This window comes from Chiloscyllium plagiosum, unplaced genomic scaffold (assembly GCF_037043375.1).
Source record: "Chiloscyllium plagiosum isolate Xiang-an unplaced genomic scaffold, Cpla_swu_hap1 HiC_scaffold_25, whole genome shotgun sequence".
Taxonomy (NCBI): domain Eukaryota; kingdom Metazoa; phylum Chordata; class Chondrichthyes; order Orectolobiformes; family Hemiscylliidae; genus Chiloscyllium; species Chiloscyllium plagiosum.
The window spans coordinates 49,194,877-49,217,600 of record NW_028270163.1 but is presented as its reverse complement, the minus strand read 5'-3'; the positions used below and the strand labels follow the sequence as shown (position 1 = coordinate 49,217,600).

The 22,724-nt window shown below is 43.7% G+C and overlaps 1 protein-coding gene across 3 annotated transcripts in view; it reads left to right on the top strand.

Moving 5' to 3' along the window:
- lmtkb (lemur tail kinase 1 b) overlaps nt 1–22,724 on the top strand; it is a 540,811-nt gene that overhangs the window by 48,370 nt on the left and 469,717 nt on the right. For 2 of the 3 annotated variants that reach the window (XM_043714969.2, XM_043714971.2), the window contains exon 2: nt 7,185–7,211. The exons of the other annotated variant lie outside the window; for it this stretch is intronic. In XM_043714969.2, coding sequence (XP_043570904.2) covers nt 7,185–7,211 — 27 coding nt within the window. The remainder of the gene's footprint in view (nt 1–7,184; nt 7,212–22,724) is intronic. 3 annotated transcript variants of the gene reach the window in all.

The following is a 22,724-nucleotide window of genomic DNA, read 5'->3' as shown; positions in this document are numbered from 1 at the left end:
TTCCTTGAAAGTGCAGTCACAGATAGACAGGGTGCTGAAGAAGGCATTTGGTACATTTGCCTTCATTGGTCAGTGCATTGAGTATAGGAGTTGGGATGTCCTGCTGTGGCTGCAGAGGATATTGGCTAGGCTGCTTTTAGAATACAGCGTTCGGTTCTGGTCTCTCTACTGTAGGAACAATGTTGTTAAACCTGAAAGGGTTCAGAAAAGATATATAAGGATGTTGGTAGGGTTGAAGATTTTGAGTTATAGTGAGAAGCTGGTTTTATTCCCTGAAGTGTCAGAGCTCTGGGGTGACCTTCTCGAGGTTTATAACATCATGAGGGATATGGATAGGGTGAGTAGCAGGTCTTTTCCCCAGACTGGGGAGTCCAAAACTAGAGGGTATAGGTTTAAGGTGAGAGGGGAAGGATTTAAAATGGACATGAGGGGCAACTTTTCACACAGAGGGTGGTGCGTGTCTGGAGCAAGCTGACAGGAAGTGGTGGAGGCTGGTGCAGTGACAACATTTAAACGGCATCTGGATGGATGTATGAATAGGAAGGGTTTAGAGGAATATGGGCCAAGTGCTGGCAAATAGGACCAGATTAATTTTGGATATCTGGTTAGCTTGGACGAGTTGGACCAAACGGTCTGTTTCTGTGCTGTACATCTCCATGACTCTATAATTCTGTGTCTCTGATTTTCTGCCATTCTTCTTGTCGTGTAACAATGTTTTGTAATTTATTTTTTTGCTGGCACTCACTCTCTATTGTTGCTCTTACTGCACATCAATTAAAGTTCTTGAGACTGCCCCTGTGATGTTCCTCACTCTCCCTGTCTTTGCATTATGTTTTGGGATGAAGCAATTTTTCTTCATACTGACAACTGCAGGCTAAGTCTGGAGCTTGGGTTTGACCTGACACTGGATTGAAGTAAAAGCTCACTGTCAATTATATATCCCCCCACGTAATAACTGCACTCATCATGCAGTACATGAAGTCAAGCCAGAATACAGCACAGAAGGAAGTCATTCAGCCCATCGTATTGGTGCTGGCTCTCAGCAAAAACAGCTCAGCTGGTGCAACCCCCCCCCACTTTCTCTGAAAATTCCTTTTCTTTAGGTGCTTGTCCAATCCCCCTCAGTTAAAGTTTCGGTTAAATTTGCCTTCATTGCACTCTCCGGCAGTGGATTCCACATTCTAACCAATCAAAGCCAAAGGAGCTTATTTTTAACCTGGTGTCACTCTTTGTTCTTTTGCCAGTTCCTTCAATGAGTGCCCTCTGACTTTTCAACCAATTCTGTTCCTCTAACTGATTGTGCCTTCCTCACAACATGCTGTTATAGAGTCATAGAGATGTACAGCATGGAAACAGACCCTTCAGTCCAACTCGTCCATGCCGACCAGATATCCCAACTTGATCTAGTCCCATTTGCCAACACTTGGCCCATATCTCTGTAAGGTCAGGCAGCATCCAGGGAACAGGAGAATCAACGTTTCGGGCATAAGCCCTTCTTCAGGAAACGTCGATTCTTCTGTTCCCTGGATGCTGCCTGACCTGCTGCGCTTTTCCAGCAGCACATTTTCAGCGCTGATTGCCAGCATCTGCAGTCCTCACTTTCTCCCCATATCTCTGTAAACCCTTCCTATTCATGAACCCATTCAGATGCCATTTAAATGTTGTAATTGTACCAGCCTCCACCACTTCCTCTGGCAGCTCATTCCATATGTGCACCACCCTCTCCATGAAAACATTGCCCCTTATATCCCTTTTATATCTTTCCCCTCTCAACCTTAAATCTATGACCTCTAGTTTTGGACTCCCCCACCTCAGGGAAAAGACCTTGTCTATTTACCCTGTCCATGCCTCCTTATGATTTTATAAAGCTCTATAAGGTTACCCCTCAGATCTTATAAATGTAAAGGATCTGGCTTCAATACATTCTGCCTCTTAAACAAATAGTTGCGGGTCCGGTACTGATCGCTGTGAGACCTTGTTAGTTAGAAATTGCCAACCTGAAAATGATCTATTTGTCCTCCCACTGGTTCGGGTTAGATAGCTACTGCTGATAAATCACCTCAGTACTGTTAGTGCCCAGCTTTGTGGCAACTTTTTTAGGTGACACTTTATCAAATGTCTTTTGGATACCAAATACACTGCATCTACTGGTTCCCCCTTACCCACCCAGCTCCTTACCCCTCAGTGAATTCTAATAAACCTGCCAAGCATACTATTCCCTTCCATAGCACTATATTGATTGAAAGCATGATTTTTAAAATGTCCTGCAATTGTGTCCTTAAAAGATCCTCTTGGTACGCTATCCAGAAGGTTAACTCACATGGGATCCATGATTGCCAAATAAACGTCTCCTCATACATTACCAACTCTGGTTATTTCCAGAACTTAATTCTCTAAGGAACTGAGCCACACTCTATAGACTCATTCTTAAAATAATCTTTGCCAAATTTGATTTGGCGGATCTTTATAAATATCAAAATTGTCCACAACTACTGCAGTTCCCACAAGCCTCCATATTCTCTTGGTTTAGACTCTGTCCTGTAGTGTAGCTACCTTTAGGAGACCAATATGCTGTAACTGTTTGTGACCTCCTTCTCCTGGTCATTTCTTATCTCCATCCAAACTGATTCTAAATTTTAAATCTTTCAAACCGAGATCATTTCCCACTACAGTACACCACACATATCATCCTTTATTAACAGAGCTTCCCACCACTCTTGCTTTATCTTGTCCTTTTGAAATGTCAGATAGAAGCTGACTCTTCTTTTCTCCAAGGTGGTGACGGAGAAGGACTCCTGAGCCGATGCTCATCTGCTCCTCTTCTTTTTTTCTCTCCCTTCTCGCGTTCTGTTTTTCTTTTAACCACCCTGTCCTCACCCATTGGTGATATGTGGTGTGAAAGTCACTGCAGACTCCCAGCCTCAGTGTGGACTCAAGCCCCCAGCTCAGTATGGGACTTGGACTCCCGGCCTCAGTATGGAACTTGGACTCCCGGCCTCAGCGAGGTCTCGGTCTCCCGGCCTCAGTGCGGGACTCAAACTCCTGACCTCAGTTGGGACTCGGACTCCCGCCTCAGTGTGGTCTTGGACTCCCGGCTTCAGTGTGGTCTCGGACTCCTGACCTCAGCATGGACTCTCGCTCCCGGCCTCAGCGCGGACTTGAATTCCAGGCCTCAGTGTGGACTCGAACTTCCGGCCTCAGTGTGGACTCGAACTCCTGGCCTCAGTGTGGACTCGGACTCCTGCCTCAGCATGGACTTGAACTCCCAGTCTGAGTGTCGACTCAAACTCCTGGCCTCAGTGCAGACTTGAACTCCAGGCCTCAGCGTGGACTCAGACCTCTGTTCTCACTGTGGGACTCAAACTCTCCAGCCTCAGTGTGGACTTGACTCGAATTCCTGGCCTCGGCATGGACTCAGAATCCCAGCCTTAGCGTGGGCTTGAACTGTTGGCCTCAGCACGTTCTCGAACCCCAGGCTACAAGGTAAAGCCCAACACAGTCTTGGGTAGAAGAACTGTTACTCCAAACTCTCTTATTTCTCTATTTTTCTAATTCATTGCTGGACTTCTTATTTCTTTATTTTTATAATCTTTTTTCCTAAGAATTTGTTTTTTATGGATGTGTACCTAGGTATCTTGGTACCCAAGATGGTGCTGTAAGTGGTGACTTGTAACCTTTTCACTGTACTCATGTGAGTATATGTGACAATAAAACTAATTCTAATTCTGCAACCACGACTCTCTATTGACTGATATCATATCCATGAGTTTCTATTTGTGCCATCAATTGAACGTGACATGCATTCAGATAAAAAGCTGTTCGTTTTGTCCTTTTACCATTTTTCTTACTCTGACCCTATTTCCTGGTGCACTCTTATGTTTGTGCAGTCTTTCCCTTCCTGTCAAATTCTAATTATTATAACCCACATTGTCCTTTCTCCTTAACTTTGTGAATCCTGACCCCCCCTCCCTCCCATTTCGGTTAAAAGTATTCTCTACAGCTAAAGTTGTGTGATTTGCTATGGTTTTGATTTCAGTAGGACACACACTAATGGAGCAGTTGCCTTATGCCCCAGTATTGCTGCGAGTGCCCCATGAATTGAAACATATTTATTTCAAAGTCCACACCAATTTTTGAACAACACATTCAACTCTCTTAGTCACTTCTTGCCAATTTGCTTGTGGTTCCAGATTCTAACTTTTGTGGTTGGTCTTTCTAATTTAGCCCCTAACTGTCCATCAGAATTCCTCGTTCTAAGAGGTGAGTGCAACAATTGGATTCTTTCCCTCCCAACCTCTCTTCAGCTCTAAGGAGATGACCTTTGCTCTAGCACCAGGCAGGTAACACTGTCCTTTGGCTCTCTTGCCTTTTGTTGGTAAGATCAGTACCTTGCCTTGAGGTGGCATGGTGGCTCAGTGGCTACCTCACAGCACCAGGGTCCTCGATTCAATTCCAGCCTCGAGCGACTATCTGTGTGGAGTTTTGCACGTTCTCCCCATGTCTGCATTGGTTTCATCTGGTTTTCTCCCACAGTCCAAAGAGGTGCAGGTTAGGTGGATTAGCAATGGTAAATATGGGGATAGGGTGGGGGCTGGTGCTCTTCCGAGGGTTGGTGCAGACCTGATGGGCCAAATGGCCTCTATCTGCACTGTTGAGATTCTGTGGTATCTCTGCTGTGCAGCTGCCACGTCTTTATCACTGACTTTGAAAGTAGCTGTAAATTAAAGCTGAACGCAAGATCAACTGGATTTTAGCATGAGATGAACCCTGAGAACACACACAATGCCCTCACTCTAAAACTTCCTGAGTTAAGAAATCTGTGGAAGATTGAGCTCCTCCATTTGAGAATTTTGCACTGAAGGCACTGCTCTTAAAGTATAGTACTGCAGCTGACCAGTGCAGTGACAGGTGGAAGTGCGAGATCAGGAAGTAATTCTGCACGCTGTTACACTGCTGTTGAGAAACATTTTGCAAAGACATTTTTAGACTAATCTCATGGAGGCTGTTGTAAAAATAGAAGAATTGAGATAGAGATTTTAGAACATTGTGGCCCTGAGACTTCAAACGGGAATATATAAACATGACGTTTGCAGTAAATCACACAATCAGATATCTTTGTTTCAGCCTAACAATGACTACAGACCGATAATTGGAACATAACAATAGGCAAAACCAGAACAGAGCTTTCCAATGTGGCTAAACATCCCAAATACTACTGTCACTCATTTTTTTTTTAGAATCCCTACCATGTAGAATCAGGCCATTCGGCCAAACAAATCCACACCGACCCTCCGAAGAGTAACCCACCCAGGCCCATTCCCATACCCTATTACTCTGCATTTACCCCTGACTAATGTACCTAACCTATACATCCCTGGACACTGTGGGCAATTTAGTATGACCAACTCACCTAACCTGCACATCTTTGGATTGTTGTTAAAAGCCATGATCTTGTAAATTGATGGTTCAGGCTTGAAGGTCCCCAATCTGCCTGTTTGTTTATAGGCAGGTCCCTCTCATCATCCTCAGCTTCCTGTCAAGTATCTATCCAACTTCCTTTTGAATGTGACAGCACCATCCACTCGAATTGTCTTCCTGCCTCATTGTCCTTGCCCCACATCTCTGCATTAAAGGAATTCCAGTCTCCACATAGGGTCACCACCACGGAGTGATTTGGAAACAAAGATGGGAATTTTACAGTCAAGATGTTGCTTGACCAGAGCCAATGTCGATTCAGTTAAAAATCACACATCACCAGATTATAGTCCAACAGGTTTATTCGGAAGTATTAGTTTTCAGAGCGCTGTGGTCTGAAAGCTAGAACTTCCAAATAAACCTGTTAGACTATAACCCAGTGTTGTATGATTTTTGATTTAGTCCACCCCAGTCCAACATTGGCACCTCCACATAATGTCAATTCAGTACAATTGGGCATAATTCCAAAGGGCTTTGGCTTTCTCTCTCTCTCTCTCTCTCTCTCTCTCTCTTTCTCTTTGTCTCTCTCTCTTCATCACAGAGCAATAATTAGCTGCATGGAACTCCGTGGGGCAGGGCAAAGGCATCTATGAGTTGCACAGCTCTTCCAACACGTTAACCAGCCCCATTCACTCTGTGTGTTACAATCCAGCAAACTAGCCAACCAGACTATCCAACCCTCACAGGGTATCAGTGTGGGTCAGCAAGCGCAGGACAGTAGTGCAATGGGACTTGGAGTGACTTAATTTATGTTAAGCCTGGTGCCCTCAGGTTTAAGGCAGGTAGAATGTCAGAGACCAGCTGGAGTGTGGTGGCATAGAATAGTCAAGTCTAGGGAAGGTGATGGCCTAGCAGCATTATCGCTGGACAGTTAATCCAGCAATCCAGGTAATGTTCTGGGGACCCGGATTTGAATCCCGCTGTGGGAGATGGTGGAATATGAATTAAATAAAAATATGGAATTAAGAGCCTGATGATGACCATAGTTCATAAGTTCATAAGCTATTGGAGCATAATTAGCCCATTTGGCCCATCAAGTCTGCTCCACCATTCTTATATGCTCCTCACCCCCATTTTCCTGCCTTGTCCCCATATCCCTTCAACCCATTACCAATTAAAAATCTGTCTAAGTCCTCCTTACTCACTGTCCCAGCATCCACCACATCCACCACATCTTCCACCATGGATCAATTGTTGGGGGGGAAAAGAAAATCTATCTGGCTCACTAATGCCCTTTAGTGAAGAGTTCTTTAGACCGCTTGAGAGTCAGAACAATGCGGTTGACTCTTAACTGCCCTTCTTGGGGATGAACAATAAATGAACTAGCCAGTGACACCCTCCTTCCGTGAATGCATAAAACAAAGGTGACAGCATGAAGACCGACATAAATTTGTTTATTGGAAGAATAGCTTTTAACGACTTGAAGTTAATGACATAGAAGTAGGGAGGTGATTTTGATTAAATCTAAAATAATTTAAAGACTGAAGTGCCATATTACTGTTTCACAGAATAAGCTGCTGTTTGAAAAGCTGCTTAAGACTTTGTGTTCAGGTGGAATTATTCTATTTGAATGAAGTCACAATGATTGAAATTAGCCAAAAGGAGATCAGTTTCATTCTCTCCAAAACAAAAATCAAAAACCCAGCGAGAAGAAAGATACTAATATTTATTTATTTTTTGTTTTTTTTTAACACCTGTGACGGGAACAGGCCATTGGACATCAGGGCAGCGAGGAGGTGAGTGCAGATTGTATTTCATTTGAAGCCCAAATTTGCTGCATCAGTAATGGCAACACGACAGGCCAAAAGGAAAATGATGTGTGATGAGCAACATGGAAAACCGATATATGTTCAAGGACCCTACGGAAAATTCTATACCAATATCAATGCAGAGCTAGTTTGAATTAGTCGTGGAGTTGAACATCAATGTTGAATATATGGATTATACATCTTCACAGCTCCATTATATATCAGGTCTGCACTAACGGCTGTTAGGCCATTGATAAAGCTGAACCTTTGATGAATTTCTAGTCTCTGTCCAGAAGCTTGTGATACCGTTAGAGTGTGGTAAATTGTGTTTTGAAGAGAGCTTTTGAGATGTTTCAGAGTGGCGAATCAAATTATGTACTTGCTAAATGGAAAAAGCTTTGTTCAGATAGTTGTCATTGAATGTTTAACTGCCTCTTGACATAGGTCAGATTTAACCAGAAAATGACTCCTCTGTAAACCAAGTAATCTGTCAAAGTAAGCGCATTCAGAGCTGTCAGTGAGGTTGTTGAGCAGTCACTTTTTCGCATGTTCTCCTCTCCTTTGATATCTCCGGGTAAAGCATTATTCATTGTCAATTCCTCTCGCTGTGATGTAATAGGACTAGCCATGTTGATGTGGGACAGGATTGGATCATACTTACATAGAATGAAAGACTTGCATTTAAATAGTGCCTTTCGTGACCACTGGATGTCTCAAATGAACTATCCTTGAAGTGTAATTGTATTTTTAATGCTTGAAACGTGACAACCAATTTGCGCACAGCAAACGCCCACACATGGCAATCTAATAATGACCTTCATGATTTTGTTTGAGGGAAAGATGTTCACTGACATCCAGGGAGAACTCTCTTGCTGTTTGAAATAGTGGCGTGGTATCTTTCACATCCACCTGAACCAGCAGATGGGGCCTCACTTTAACATCTTCTATGAAAGAGGTAGCAGTACTCACTCAGCACTGAAAGGAGTGCCACTCAGGGTTTTGGCACTCCGGTCTTGGTGTTGGAATTTGAACCCAGAACATTATGACTCTGAAGAGACAATGCTACCAATTGAGTCACAGTTGACCAGGAATGGAATTAGGGAAACTGGGAAGATGTTTAATCAATTTATCATTGTTTTACAGTGACTTTTATTGGTGCCAGCTTTTTACTTCCAAATTTAATAATCTAACACAATTTCTCCCAAATATTGAATTACCCTTCTGGATAACTAGCTCAAAAACAGAAGCAAGACTGTCTGTAAGGGTATTGGGGGGAGCATATTTGTGTCCTGAGTCCTGGACCATCAGCATTGCCTGGTTGCTACATTTACTTATAGAGTCATAAAGATGTACAGCACAGAAACAGACCGTTCGGTCCGACTTGTCCATGCTGACCAGATATCCTAATCTAATCTAGTCCCTTTTGCCAGCACTTGACCCATATCCCTCTAAACTCTTCCTATTCATATACCCATCCAGCTGCCTTTTAAATGCTGTAATTGTACCAGCCTCCACCACTTCCTCTGGCAGCAAATTCCAGACATGCACCACCCTCTGTGAAAAAAGTTGCCCCTTAGGTCCTTTTTAAATCTTTCCCCTCCCACCTTAAACGTATCCCTTCTTGTTCTGGACTCCCCCACCCCAGGGAAAAGACTTTGTCTCTTTACCCTATCCATGCTCCTCATAATTTTGTAAACCTCGATAAGGTTACCCCTCAGCCTCCGACGTTCCAGGGAAAACAGCCCCAGCCTGTTCAGCCTCTCCCTATAGCTCAAATCCTCCAAACCTGGCAACAACCTTGTAAATCTTTTCTGAACCCTTTGAGGTTTCACAATATCCTTTCAATAGGAGTGAGACCAGAATTGAATAATATTCCATGAGAGGGGTTTGATGGGAGGAAAGGGGAGGGCTTTGAATAGCACCAGCACAGCTGTAAGGTTTACTTTCCTTTAAATACTTTTACTTAAAGGAGTTAAGTGTCATATTTTTCAAAGGATGTTCCACATGAGTGCTGAGCCGTCGAATATTTACCTTGCACTCGAGCTGTAGTTTTGGGTAGATGCCTTATTGAAAGGTGGCTCAATGAAGATTAATAAATCTGTGATAAAATTTTATTTTGTCATATCAATTTGAAGTGAGTGCTGGGTAAACGTTGTAACATTCAAGACTACAGACATTTCCAACAGTGTTACATTTGACTGTTCTAAAATATCAGTTACGTTCAATTCTGCTTGGTAATAAGGTGGAACCTGTTGCAAGGATTTGAATAGCTAAGGGTTTATGATGTAGTGTTCAAAGGAGTCGAGAGTGTGGCACTGGAAAAGCACAGCAGGTCAGGCAGCATCCGAGGAGCAGGAGAGTCGACGTTTTAGACGTAAGCCCTTCATCAAGGGGGCTGAGAGAGAAATGGGAGTATTCAAAGGTGGCAGGCAGTGAGGTTGGAAGTCAGAGTGTTTGAGTGCGTGAGAGAGAAGCAAAGTGTGCTGGGCAGAATTGCTATTAGCTGTACTGTCAAAGGCAACTGAACAAGAGTGGATCCGTATAGTAGGGGGCTCAGCGAACTACTAACAGCTGGGAACGTCTCAAAAGTAGTCAGTACACAATCAATTGTTCAGCACGGCACAGAGTGGGAGTTGAAATACCATAAGCATATTTCCTTTTTCCAAATGAGCTACTGCTCAGGAAACCAATCCATGGGCAGGGCAGGCTTTGGTGAAGCTCACTGTTAGTGAAGAAGCTGGAGTTGGTCCAGTCAGTAAAGGCCTGGAGTGTAGTTTACAAAGATCCCGGGGAGTGTAATTCTAGGAAAGAAAGGACGCAGTCCATGATGGAACAGTTCTTGAGCAAAACTCTGTCATTTGTTTTCCTGTGTGCGGAACTCTGAAACTGGAAGTGAATGCATTAGCACGCTGATCGCCATGTGTGGAACCTCAGAGTTTCAGCACAACTTCACAGCTTAGAGACAATGGTCCTCTTCTGGGAGATTGGAGGCCAATATGTCAGATGTGAAGAACTGTAACCCTTTGTGACATTTTAATGAAAATTGGTCACAACAATTTCGCTAATCTCTGGAGGGTTGGGTTGCAAGGGTGGCTTGGGGGAGGGTTGAGTGTGTATGATTTCTGAGAAACTGATAAAATCTGTTTGATTACAATTGCTATTTGATGTGTCCTGTGGGGCATTTGACCATTGCTTTACCTGTTACTTATATTTGCCTCACTTTGAGGTTGGGATTTTAGAATATAAATCATAAATGTCTTTGCACTGTAAAAACTATTTTTGTCAATAAATTTTGTTTGAGAAGGTTTTATTTGTAATAAACTGGTTATTCCTTGTTGACAAAAGGAACCCAACTGAATTGTTCCTCATACTTGTCACAGTTTAAGTTGGAGTCAATGCTTCAGCTACAATACCCTGTTCACCTCTCGGATTGCGTGTAAAAGTTGTGGTGACCAGTGCAGGAGTGGATTGGAAAGGATTTGGTACATCTTTCTATCCTCGATCATAAGAAAGTCAAGACACAACTTGTACCCTGGCTTCCTCCACGCAACCCAATTTCTGATTTATCTTCCAGCTCCCTTTTGTATTTTGAGTAATTTTGTTTTCCATGACCTTGCGGGGCAATGAAGTGAAATTAATCTGTGCATTTTCTGTATCGGGCGAGCAGACGAATATGGTGCATAATGGAATGCATACTTTGATTAGGAAATCGCACCATGTCGTATCCATGTTCAGGTGTTTTCTACCTGTGGCCCTTGATGTCACAGGAAGAAAACATTTTGAAGAAAAACTGAAAGGAAATTTCAAATCCCTTTTCTTTGGGGCTCATTCACAGGCTAGGCCAACCCTATAACCACATTCCTGTGGATCTGGGGTCACACATAGGCCAGATTTCCTTCCCTAAGGAGTATTAGTGAACTAGATGGGTTTTCACAACAATCAGCAATGTATGGTCATCATCATTCTTAATTCCAGATTTTTTTAATTGAATTCAAATTCCACCATCTACCATGACAGGATTTGAACATTACCTAAGTCTCTATATTAACAAGCCAGCAATAATACCACTAGGTCATTGCCTCCCCTTACATTTGTTCATTGCACTTTATCCTCCTTGAGAGTAATCATTTACTTTGTAAAATGTCTATGGGTTCTGCAGCAGTTGATGCTGGCTGTTGTATTGCATACTCTTAGTTTTGTTGTTCTTGAGGTGTTCTTTCAGACCTAGGAGAAGACTGTTGATGAGGTATTGCTGCAATCTGATTGGACTGGCCTGAATCATATTCTTTTCCCCCATTGGTCTTGATATTAACAGTGCAGCCAACCAATCAGATTGTGCTTTGCTCTGAGCTAAATAAAGGTGCTTGCTTGGCTGTACGTAGCTCCAGCAACACTGAAAAGTCATCTGCCACTACATTCGCACCATCACTGGCAAACTATGCAACTGTGCCATCTACAAGATGCACCGCAGGAATTCACCATGGCTCCTTCAATAGTGGTTCAGGAATGGCTCTCACCACCAGCTTCTGATGGACAATAAATGCCTACCTTGCCAGTGATGCACTTTACCATGAGGTGTTAATGTTAAGCAGCTGCTTGTTATTGTCTTTAATGATAGTATTTGTTAGGGCCAAGTTGGGTTTTTTGATCTTTTTACTTTTAGATTTTATTGTAAGTTAGCATTTATCTTTCTGTATCTCCTGTGCATCTTATTGGGAACATGCAATTATCTCCAGTCTGCCCTTTAGAAAATCATATGGCTTGGAAATGAAGTGTACACAGATTTTTTTTTTCCAGTCTTCATGTAGCCTTATAGAATTGAGCTCCATATGATGTAAAATACAGGAACAAAAGAACCATTGGGTATTGCCAGAATGTTTCATGGGAAATCATTTTATCTGTAAGGCCTTTGCACCCAGAGCTCAGTTATGGTTAGGATAACAGATGTGAGATGGATACCCAACACTGAATATTGGTGGGGTACAGTGTGTGAAACCTCAAAGCTTTTAGAATGGATTATACTTTTTCTGTGATGGTGTTAATGGAACAACACAGCTCATCAGTAAGCTGTTGTCAACACAGTCCTTGTCATAGAGTCAGAGAGCATCGAAACAGTCCCTTCAGTCCAACTGGACGTAATCCCAAACTAACCTAATCCCACCTGCCTGTTCCTGGCCCCTATCCCTGCAAACCTTTCCTAGTCCTGTACTTATCCAAATATCTTTTAAACATAATAATTGTACCCATATCCACTACTTCCTCAGGAAGTCCATTCTACAGGCAAATCACCCTCTGTGTAAAACGTTTGCTCCTCATGTCTTTCTTAAATCTCTCTCCTCTCAACTTGAAAATGCACCGCCTAGTCTTGAAATGCCCCAGGGAAAAGACAACTACCATTAACTCCATCTATACCTCTCATTATTTTATAAACTTCTATCAGGTCACCTCTCAACCTCCTACACTCCACTGAAAAAAAGGTCCCAGCCTATACAGCCTTTTTTCACAACTCAAACCTTCCATACCCGGCATTCTTATAACCAAAACTGAATACAGTATTCCAGAAGAGGCCTCACCAATGTCCTGTACAACTTCAAAATGATTTCCCAACTCCTCCACTCAAAAGAATGAACAATGAAGGTAAGCGAGCTAAATACCATTTTAAGCACCCTGTCAATACGTGAAGCAAATTCCAAAGAATTATGTACCTGAACCCCTAGGTCCCTCTGTTCTACAGCACTACTTGAAGCCCTAGAATGTATTTAAAGAAACGACATTTCATCATGAAAAGCATAAAATATTGGCAATACTTTTCTGGAAAATATATACTTAAATAATGAATTAAAATGATGCATGATCATCGTTGTTGATTCTTGAAAGCCCATTTGTTCCTGACATGACATGATATTTGAATGTTTTTTGTGCTTTTGTAGATACTATTTTTTACTGTAGCCTCCCCTGTAGCTGACTGAGGGGCGGGAGGCAGCTCCAGTGATGTGTGAGCACTGGCATCGGTCTGTTGTTATGAATGGCCTCTCTGTGTGGTACGACTACTTTGTAGCGGGGCTGGCTCCTGGGATATGCAGAACCAAAGGCAGTGAGTGTGGATGCATGTGGTATCTTCCAATGCCTTGCCTTCTGAAACCTGGCCTGGGTGTGCTGTGCTGCCTTAGCAGGAGTGGATCACCTGCCACATCCCATCTCTTGTCAGAGCAATGTGTTAGAGGTTGGCAAAGCAACAGCAAAGGAATGAAACACTTCCTTTCCTCTTAAGTTCTTCACCTTTCAAATGAAAATAAAATGACAACTAAGACATTATGCAGAAGTGTCAACATCATATTTATCCTTTTGTACTACATCCCTAGTTGCCATTTTTGTTTCATTTCTTCAAAGGATATGCCCAGCATTTGATGTCCAAACTCAATTGCTCTTGTACTCGGTGGCTTGCCAGGCAATTTTGGAGAGCAATTAAGGGTTTACTAATTGCACTGGGTCTGTAGTTGCATGTAGGCCAGAGCAGGTAAGAACAACAAATCTCCTTTGCTGAGGGAACTGAGTGAACCCGACCGGTATTTGCAACAATCATTTTGTTCGGCTGACTTTTAATTTCAGATTTTCATTTAATTCAAATTTCATCATCTGCCCTTGCAGAATTCAAACCCATATCCCCAGAACTTTAGTCTGACACACTGTGTTACAGTCTAATGATGTTGCCATTACACACCATTTATTTTTGGGGAATGATGCTAAACTGGGAAAAAGTCATCTTGTGGATCTTAGAAAGATTAGGTGATGGATGGGTGATCGTGAATATTTGGTAATAGTGTGCAAAACTGGACTAACTGATGGAGTTTATGCATCGAAAAAACATTTTCAAACTGACATTTTAGAAAGATAGGCCACTTGCTTTCATCGTTTTTATAGTCCACCTTTAAGTTTCATTTCCATTAAACAAATCAATGAATATCTCCTATTGTTACCTTGAAGCTACGGCTAAACAAGGCTTGAAGATATAGATTTCTCCAGATACCTCTCTGGAGAGCATTGTCTGTGTGTTTTAATTACAATTATTATTTGTCTCCCTGATCCAAGAATTACAAAGAGGATTGAATGTTTTTGGGATATAGGATGTGAAGTGGTTGTCTTTAACCCAGTCAAGCAGTACCCTTGATTTTGAAATGTTCTTTATCTTGCTTTTTAATCCCTCTGTGGCCTTTCCTCTCTTTAACTCATTAATCTCCTCCTGCCTCACAAACCTCTCAAATATCTGTGTTCCTCTTATTCTGTGCTGTTGAGCATCCCTGGTTTTAATTGCATTATAATCGGTGGTCATACCTTTGGATGACTGGGTCCTGCGCTCTGGAATCCCCTTCCTAAACCTTTCCCCATCTCCATCTCTCACTGCTCCTATAAAATGCACTCAAAAATGACTTGGAAAAACCTCAGCAAGTCTGGCAGCATCCATGGAGAGAGAACAGAGTTAACATTTCGGGTCCAGTGACCTTTGTTCAGAATGGGTCTGAGTTCTGAAGAAGGGTCACTGGATCTGAAATGTTCACTCTGATTTCTCTCCACAGATGCCTCTAGACCTGCTGAGTTTCGCCAGCAATTTTTGTTTTGCTTCTGATTTTCAACATCAGAATTTTTTTTCTAAGAAATAACTTACTTGACCAAAGTTTTGATTATCTGATCCAAAACCTCTTTCAGTGGCTCAATTTTATGTTTTTATGCCTGAGTGCATTTTATTACATTAAAAATTGCCATATAAATATAAATTATTTTTGCTAAATTGATTTTGCCAAGCAGGACTGATTAAATCATTCATACTTTGTGCATTTTCTGGACTGTATGCTTTTACATACATGTGGAGAAAGTGAGGACTGCAGATGCTGGAGATCAGAGTCGAGAATGTGTTGCTGGAAAAGCGCAGCAGGTCAGGCAGCATCCGAGGAGCGGGAGAATCGATGTTTCCTGATGAAGGATTTATACCTGAAATGTCGATTCTCCTCCTCCTTGGATACTCCTTGACTTGCTGTGCTTTTCCAGCACCGCACTTTACATAAATGTGGTTTTCATTGAAGGAAACTGACAGAATCCAGTGTTTGGAACTGGAGATGTCAAAGTCTACATCACGTGGATATCAGGAAAGAATTTGACTTGGTTTTCTGAACACAAGAATGATCAGGATTAAAAGCAGAAAGCCACATATGGGACCAGGGTTGAACACACAAACCTTGCCCCCTTGGAATGGTGGATATACGGAACACATTTGTGGCAAAAAGCAAAATGATATTGAGTTAGTTATTTTGGAGACACACTTTGTTAAATATCATGTTTAGGGAATTGTATCGGATACTGAAAAATTTGGCTTAGGCTAAGAGTGTGAAAATTACTTGAAAAATGATGGTTACCATCTTGCTACGACTGGGAGTGGTGTTACCTTTAGGCAAGGTGGACAGTGCAAATGCAATGGTAGATCAGTGTTCTGAGTTTGATATGATTGGCTTCAAGGATTAAGGAATACTTATACTTACTTTTGCCCAAGAGATTAACTGCGCTTTGTGGAACCTGCGATTGGGTAGATTTCATGTAGCTTGAAGCCAGCAGCACAAAATATGTTTTGGTTTTGAAATAATTCCCTATTTATTTAGATGCTCATGGTGTGGGGTGGGGGGGGGGGGGGTGAGATGGCAGTGGTGGAGAGATGATGCAGTGGATTACTGTACCTTTTATTCTTTGTATATTATATATACACAACTCAAAGTATCATCTGGAATCAAACATTTATTGTGCAGCATTTATGTGTCTTTCAAACACAAATGATTCGCTGTTGAATATTTTATGACCATCCGTCATGAGATCATGCTCCAGCCTTTCAAATATCAGTCGGAAGGGATTTTGACGTTTCTCTTTCCTAGAAATAGCTGGAATCAGATTCTTCAGTCTGATTTTGTTGAACTGACTATGCTGCATGTCCTGATTAAAATGTAATACACCTCACAGACAAATACCTGGAGGTAACATTGAAACACAGTATTTATCCCTCTTGTGGGATAAAGTTGTATTCCCAATGATATTCGCTGCATTCTCAAATCAGTGCTGGCAATAGCTCTCTGTAACAAAACCATATCTGCCAAGAAATGTGTGATTTTATCTGTAGTTGTATTTTACGCAGGGTGTGACAGAATTCTTAAAATTGGTATGATCCAAGTCAATATTATTCAACCAGTCAACACAAGGGAAAGAGGAACAGAAAGTTATATTAGTAGTGTGTATGGTTGCATGTATGGAGCATGGAGCACTCACCATCCTGACTTGGAAATATATCGTCACTGTCACCCGGACCTCCCTCCCTAACATCACTGTGGGACAACTACATCACATGGATTGCAGCAGTTCAAGAAGGCAGCTCACCACCACCTTCTCAGGGGTGACTAGAGATGGGCAATAAATGCTTTGCCAATGACACCCACATCCCATCTGCAAATAAAAATGAATCTGATGGGCTGAATGGCCTGATTTGTTGCAGCACCTTTTTAAACAAAACGTGTTCACAGGATGTGGGTGTTGCTGGCTGGCCTAGCATGTATTGCCCATTCTTATCCGCCCTTGAGAAGGTAGTGGGATCCACCTTCATGAACCACCGCAGTCCATCTGGTGTAGAAGCACAACACAATGGAAAGTATGCTCAGTTTGCAGCCAGGACCTTGGATACACTAGGATTGTGGGACGGTCACTGATACTAGTTTGTCACGGATGCAGATTGTGACCAGTAGTTTGGTGAGGGTGAGTTCAAGGAGCTTTTTCCCTCTTATTGATTCCCTCACCAAATGCCACAGACCCAGTCATAGAGTAAAACTGCACAGGAACAGACCCTTCAGTTCTTACAGGAGACATGCTGACCATAATCCCAAATTAAACTAGACCTACCTGACTGCACTTGGCCCAGATCCCTCCAAACATTTCTTATTCATGAACTTATCCAAATGTCTTTTAAATGTTATAACTGTACCGACATCCACCACTTCCTCAGGAAGTTCATTCCACATGCCAACTACCGTCTGTGTGAAAATAAATTGTCCCTCGTGTCTTTTGTAAATCTTTCTCCTCTCGCCTTAAAAATGTGCCCCTAGTCTTGAAATCCCCCACCCTAGGGAAAAAGACACCTGCCATTCACCTTATCTATACCCTGCATGATTTGATAACCCTCTGTAAGGTCACCCCTCAAACTCCTACACTCCAGTGGAAAAAGTCCCAGCCTATCTAGCTTCTCCTTACAAATTAAATCCTCCATTCCCAGTAACATCCTGGTAAATCTCCTCTGAACTGTCTCCAGCTTAATAAGATGCTAATACAGTTTATCAGCTACACAATTTGGAACTTGGCCAGTGTGATCAGTAAGGGTTTTAGCGAGCCACTCTTGCTGATGAACATTGAAGCCCTTTCTGCTCTTAGGTTTCTTCCAGTTGATAGTCATCCAGCAGGAACACCTCTTCATCAACCAGGGAATGGGCTGCGGCATGTGGGAATCAGTGGAAGATTTCCTTACCCGTGTATAGCCTGATGTCATGAGACTTCATGGAGTTTAGAGTTAAGGTTGATGACCCCAGTGACATTCACCGTTGACTGTGTTGCCGTCTCTGGAAGGGCTGTCCTGCTGGCGATGTGATCTGAAAATTTGAGAAAGCACGGAATCAAAGAAAAGGTCTTATTATTCTTGGTTTCATGTCTCCTGTAAGAGGTGGCGAGGACATCGCATTGAAGTGTCCCTCAGCAAGAAAACAACTGAGTCTGGTTGTTGTGCCAAGGTAGCGCAAAGAAGGCATTTGAGCTCCCTTTACTCTTGTGAGCCAGTGAGTGCTCCTGGGAACATGACCACTTTTCTAGACAAGAGACAGTGTATTGGCACGGGAGGAAGAGGGATCAAGTTTGTCTTCGCTTTTGTCCTGTATTTTAAGTACAAAACCCTCCTTGTGTTTGTTTTCAATGGGGAGGAACAGTAATAAATTGTCACTGCCTCATGACATTTTTAATCTTGTCAATCATATTCTGCCTGCAAGTGCTGGGAATTCAGAGAGAGAAAGCACATGACCTCTATCTTCTCTGTGTCAAATGGAGCTGCTGGCTGAGCTTGGTGAGCCTGAATTATATTTTCACACAATCAGGATGTTACGGATGCAGGTGGTAACTTTACCCAAAATCATCCCTTTGGCATGAATGGGTTTGCCAAATGCACCAGCAGAGTGGGAAAGCTTTAACCACTCAGAAATGTACGCTCTTTATACTGTTGCAATGTCTGCTCAGAATGACCTCAGCACCAGTGCAGCTGGTTCACTCGCAGATAGTGCTGCAGCTGATCCCGAGTAGAAACAACACGGTCGCAGTTCCAGCGTGTGCAGCCAATATTCCGATTCCTTCTGCACCCCTCCCACGCTTCTCAGGATGTGAGGTCACCGGGCAATCTGAAATGTATCTGCTAATTGCATGCCAGTGCTGGGATCAAGAACCTCCCCCCCGCCCCCGACTACATTTGGAACAATCTCTGCCTTTCGTGTTGCATAAAGCACAGTGTTTCTGTCAGCTTTACACTGCAGCATCCTGCGACTCTCTGGGGGAGGGCTGAGTGATTTTACCCCAGCCTAGCCACTTAATTCTTTCAGGACCATCACATTCCACAGTGTTTTAAAAAAAAATGTATCTGACTCAACATCGTGATGGTCAGTGAGTAATTTCAAGGCATGTGTTCAAACCTTTTCACTGTCAGCATGCTATTATGACTCTGACAAATTCTCATCTCAGAACCTTAACACTGATCTAGTGTAGCTTTTTAATGATGAGGATGTTACTGGGCCAGCATTTATTGCCCATCCCTAATTACCAAGAGGGCAGTTAAGAGCCAATCACATTGCTGTGAGTCTGGAGTTATATGTAGGCCAGACCTGGTAACGATAGCAGCTTCCTTCCCTAAAGGACACCAGTTGAACCAGATGGGGTTTTTCCTGGCAATCAAGTCATGGTTGTCATTAGATTCTTAATTTCAGAAGTTGATTGAATTCAAATTCTACCACCTGCCATGGCAGGATTTGAATCCAGGTCCCTGGGACATTACCTGGGTTTCTGGATTCATTGTCCAGCCACAAGGCTCACTGGCACCTTCCCACTCCATTGCATCCAGGGAGTAAGTAACTTGACTCTCAAACATCCCCTCCCTGCGTTAGATTTCTCCATCCCCACCATCAACCTATTCAGGGATGTAATGACATGCCACTACAGCGAGTGGGGCTTCAGCCAAGTCCTCCTGCCTCAGAGTTATGGAGTCATACAGCACAGAAACAGACCCTTCGACCTGACCGGTCCATGCTGACCCCGTTTCCTAAACTGAACTAGTCCCATTCGTCTGAGTTTGCCCTATATCCCTTTCCGATGCACGCACCTATCCAAACGCCTTTTAAATGCTGTAATTGTGCCAGCCTCCACCACTTCCTCTGGCAGCTCATTCCATACACGCATCACCCTCTGTGTGAAAAAGTAGTGCCTCAGGTCCCTTTCAAATCTTTCCCCTCTCAATTTAAACCTATGCCCTCTAGTTTTGGACGCCCCTACTCTGGGGAAAGGATCTTGGCTATTCACTGTACGTATGCCCCTCATGACTTTGTCAACCTCTACAAGATTACCCCTTAGCCTCCTTCACGCTAGGGAAATATGTCCAAACCTATCCAAACTCTCCAGTCTTGGTAACATCCTTGTAAATCATTTTTGCACTCATTCCAGTTTAGAAACATTCTTCCTACAGCAGGGTGACCAGAATTGCCTGTGGGACTCCAGATGTGACCTTACCAATGTCCTATACAGAGGTAGGGGCACTACCACTATACCAACAGAGCTTTCATAGAATCCCGACAGAGTGGAAGCAGGCCATTCAGACTATCATGCCCACACCAACCCTCCGAAGAGCATCCTACACAATCCCTGTAACCCTGCATTTCCCATGGCCAATCCAGCCTAACCTGCACATCCATGGACACTGTGGACAATTTAGCATGGCCAATCCACCCTAACCAGCACATCTCTGGGCACGGTGGGCAATTTAGCATGGCCAATCCACCCTAACCTGCACATCTCTGGGCACTGTGGGCAATTTAGCATGGCCAATCTACCCTAACCTGCATATCCATGGACACTGTGGGCAATTTAGCATGGCCAATTCACCCTAACCTGCACATTCCTGGGCACTATGGGTAATTTATCATGGCCAATCCGCCTAACCTGCACATCTCTGGACACTATGGGCAATTTAGCATGGCCAATCCACCCTAACCTGCACATCCCTGGGCACTATGGGCAATTTAACATGGCCAATCCACTCTAACCTGCACATCTCTGGGCGCTGTGGGCAATTTAGCATGGCCAATCCACCCTAACCAGCACATCTCTGGGCACTGTGGGCAATTTATCATGGCCAATCCATCCTAATCAGCACATCTCCGAGCACTATGAGTGATTTAGCATGGCCAATCCACCCTAACCAGCACATCTATGGACACTGTGGGCAATTTAGCATAGCCAATCCACCCTAACCTGAACATCTCTGGACACTGTGGGCAATTTAGCATGGCCAATCCAGCCTCACCTGCACATCCATGGACACTGTGGGTAATTTAGCATGGCCAATCGAACCTAACTTGCACATACCTGGGCACTATGGGTAATTTATCATGGCCAATCCAGCCTAACCTGCACATCTCTGGACACTATGGGCAATTTAGCAAGGTCAATCCACCCTAACCTGCACATCCCTGGGCACTATGGGCAATTTAGCATGGCCAATCCACCCTAACCAGCACATCTCTGGGCAATTTAGCATGGCCAATCCACCCTAACCTGCACATCCCTGGGCACTATGGGCAATTTAGCATGGCCAATCCACCCTAACCTGCACATCTCTGGGCGTTGTGGGCAATTTAGCATGACCAATCCACCCTAACCTGCACATCTCTGTGTACTGTGGGCGATTTAGCATGGCCAATCCACCCTAACCTGCAAATCCATGGGCACTATGGGTAATTTAGCATAGCCAATCCACCCTAACCAACACATCTCTGGGCACTGTGGGCAATTTAGCATGGCCAATCCACCCTAACCTGCACATCTCTGGGCACTATAGGTAATTTAGCAAGGTCAATCCACCCTAACCTGCACATTTCTGGGCACTATGGGCAATTTAGCATGGCCAATCCACCCTAACCAGCACATCTCTGGGCAATTTAGCATGGCCAATCCACCCTAACCTGCACATCCCTGGGCACTATGGGCAATTTAGCATGGCCAATCCACCCTAACCTGCACATCTCTGGGCGTTGTGGACAATTTAGCATGATCAATCCAGCCTAACCAACACATCCATGGACACTGTGGGCAATTTAGCATGGCCAATCCACCCTAACCTGCACATCTCTGGGCACAGTGGGCAATTTAGCATGGCCAATCCACCCTAACCAGCACATCCCTGGGAACTTTGGATAATTTAGCATGGCCAATCCACCTGAACCTGCACATCCCTGGGCACTATGGGTAATTTAGCATGGCCAATTGAACCTAACTTGCACAACCTTGGGCACTATGGGTAATTTATCATGGCCAATCCAGCCTACCCTGCACACCTCTGGACACTATGGGCAATTTAGCATGGCCAATCCACCCTAACCTGCACATCCCTGGGCACTATGGGTAATTTAGCATGTCCAATCCACCCTAACCAGCACATCTCTGGGCACTGTGGGCAATTTAGCATGGCCAATTCATCCTAATCAGCACATCTCTGGGCACTATGAGTAATTTAGCATGACCAATCCACCCTAACCTGCACATCCCTGGGCACTTTGGGTAATTTAGCATGGCCATTCCACCTGAACCTGTACATCCCTGGGCACTATGTGTAATTTAGCATGGCCAATCCACCCTAACCAGCACATCTCTGGGCACTGTGGGCAACTTAGCATGGCCAATCCACCCTAACCTGCACATCTCGGGGCACTATGGGTAATTTAGCATGGCCAATCCAGCCTAACCTGCACATCCATGGACACTGTGGGCAATTTAGCATGGCCAATCGAACATAACTTGCACATCCCTGGGCACTATGGGCAATTTATCATGGCCAATCAAGCCTAACCTGCACATCTCTGGACACTATGGGCAATTTAGCATGGCCAATCCACCCTAACCTGCAGATCCTTGGGCACTATGGGTAATTTAGCATGGCCAATCGAACCTAACTTGCACATCCCTGGGCACTATGGATAATTTATCATGGCCAATCCACCCTAACCAGCACATCTCTGGGCACTGTGGGCAATTTAGCATGGCCAAACCACCCTAACCTGCACATCTCTAGGCACTATGAGGAATTTAGCATGACCAATCCACCCTAACCTGCACATCCCTGGGCACTTTGGGTAATTTAGCATGACCAATCCACCCTAACCTGCACATCCCTGGGCACTA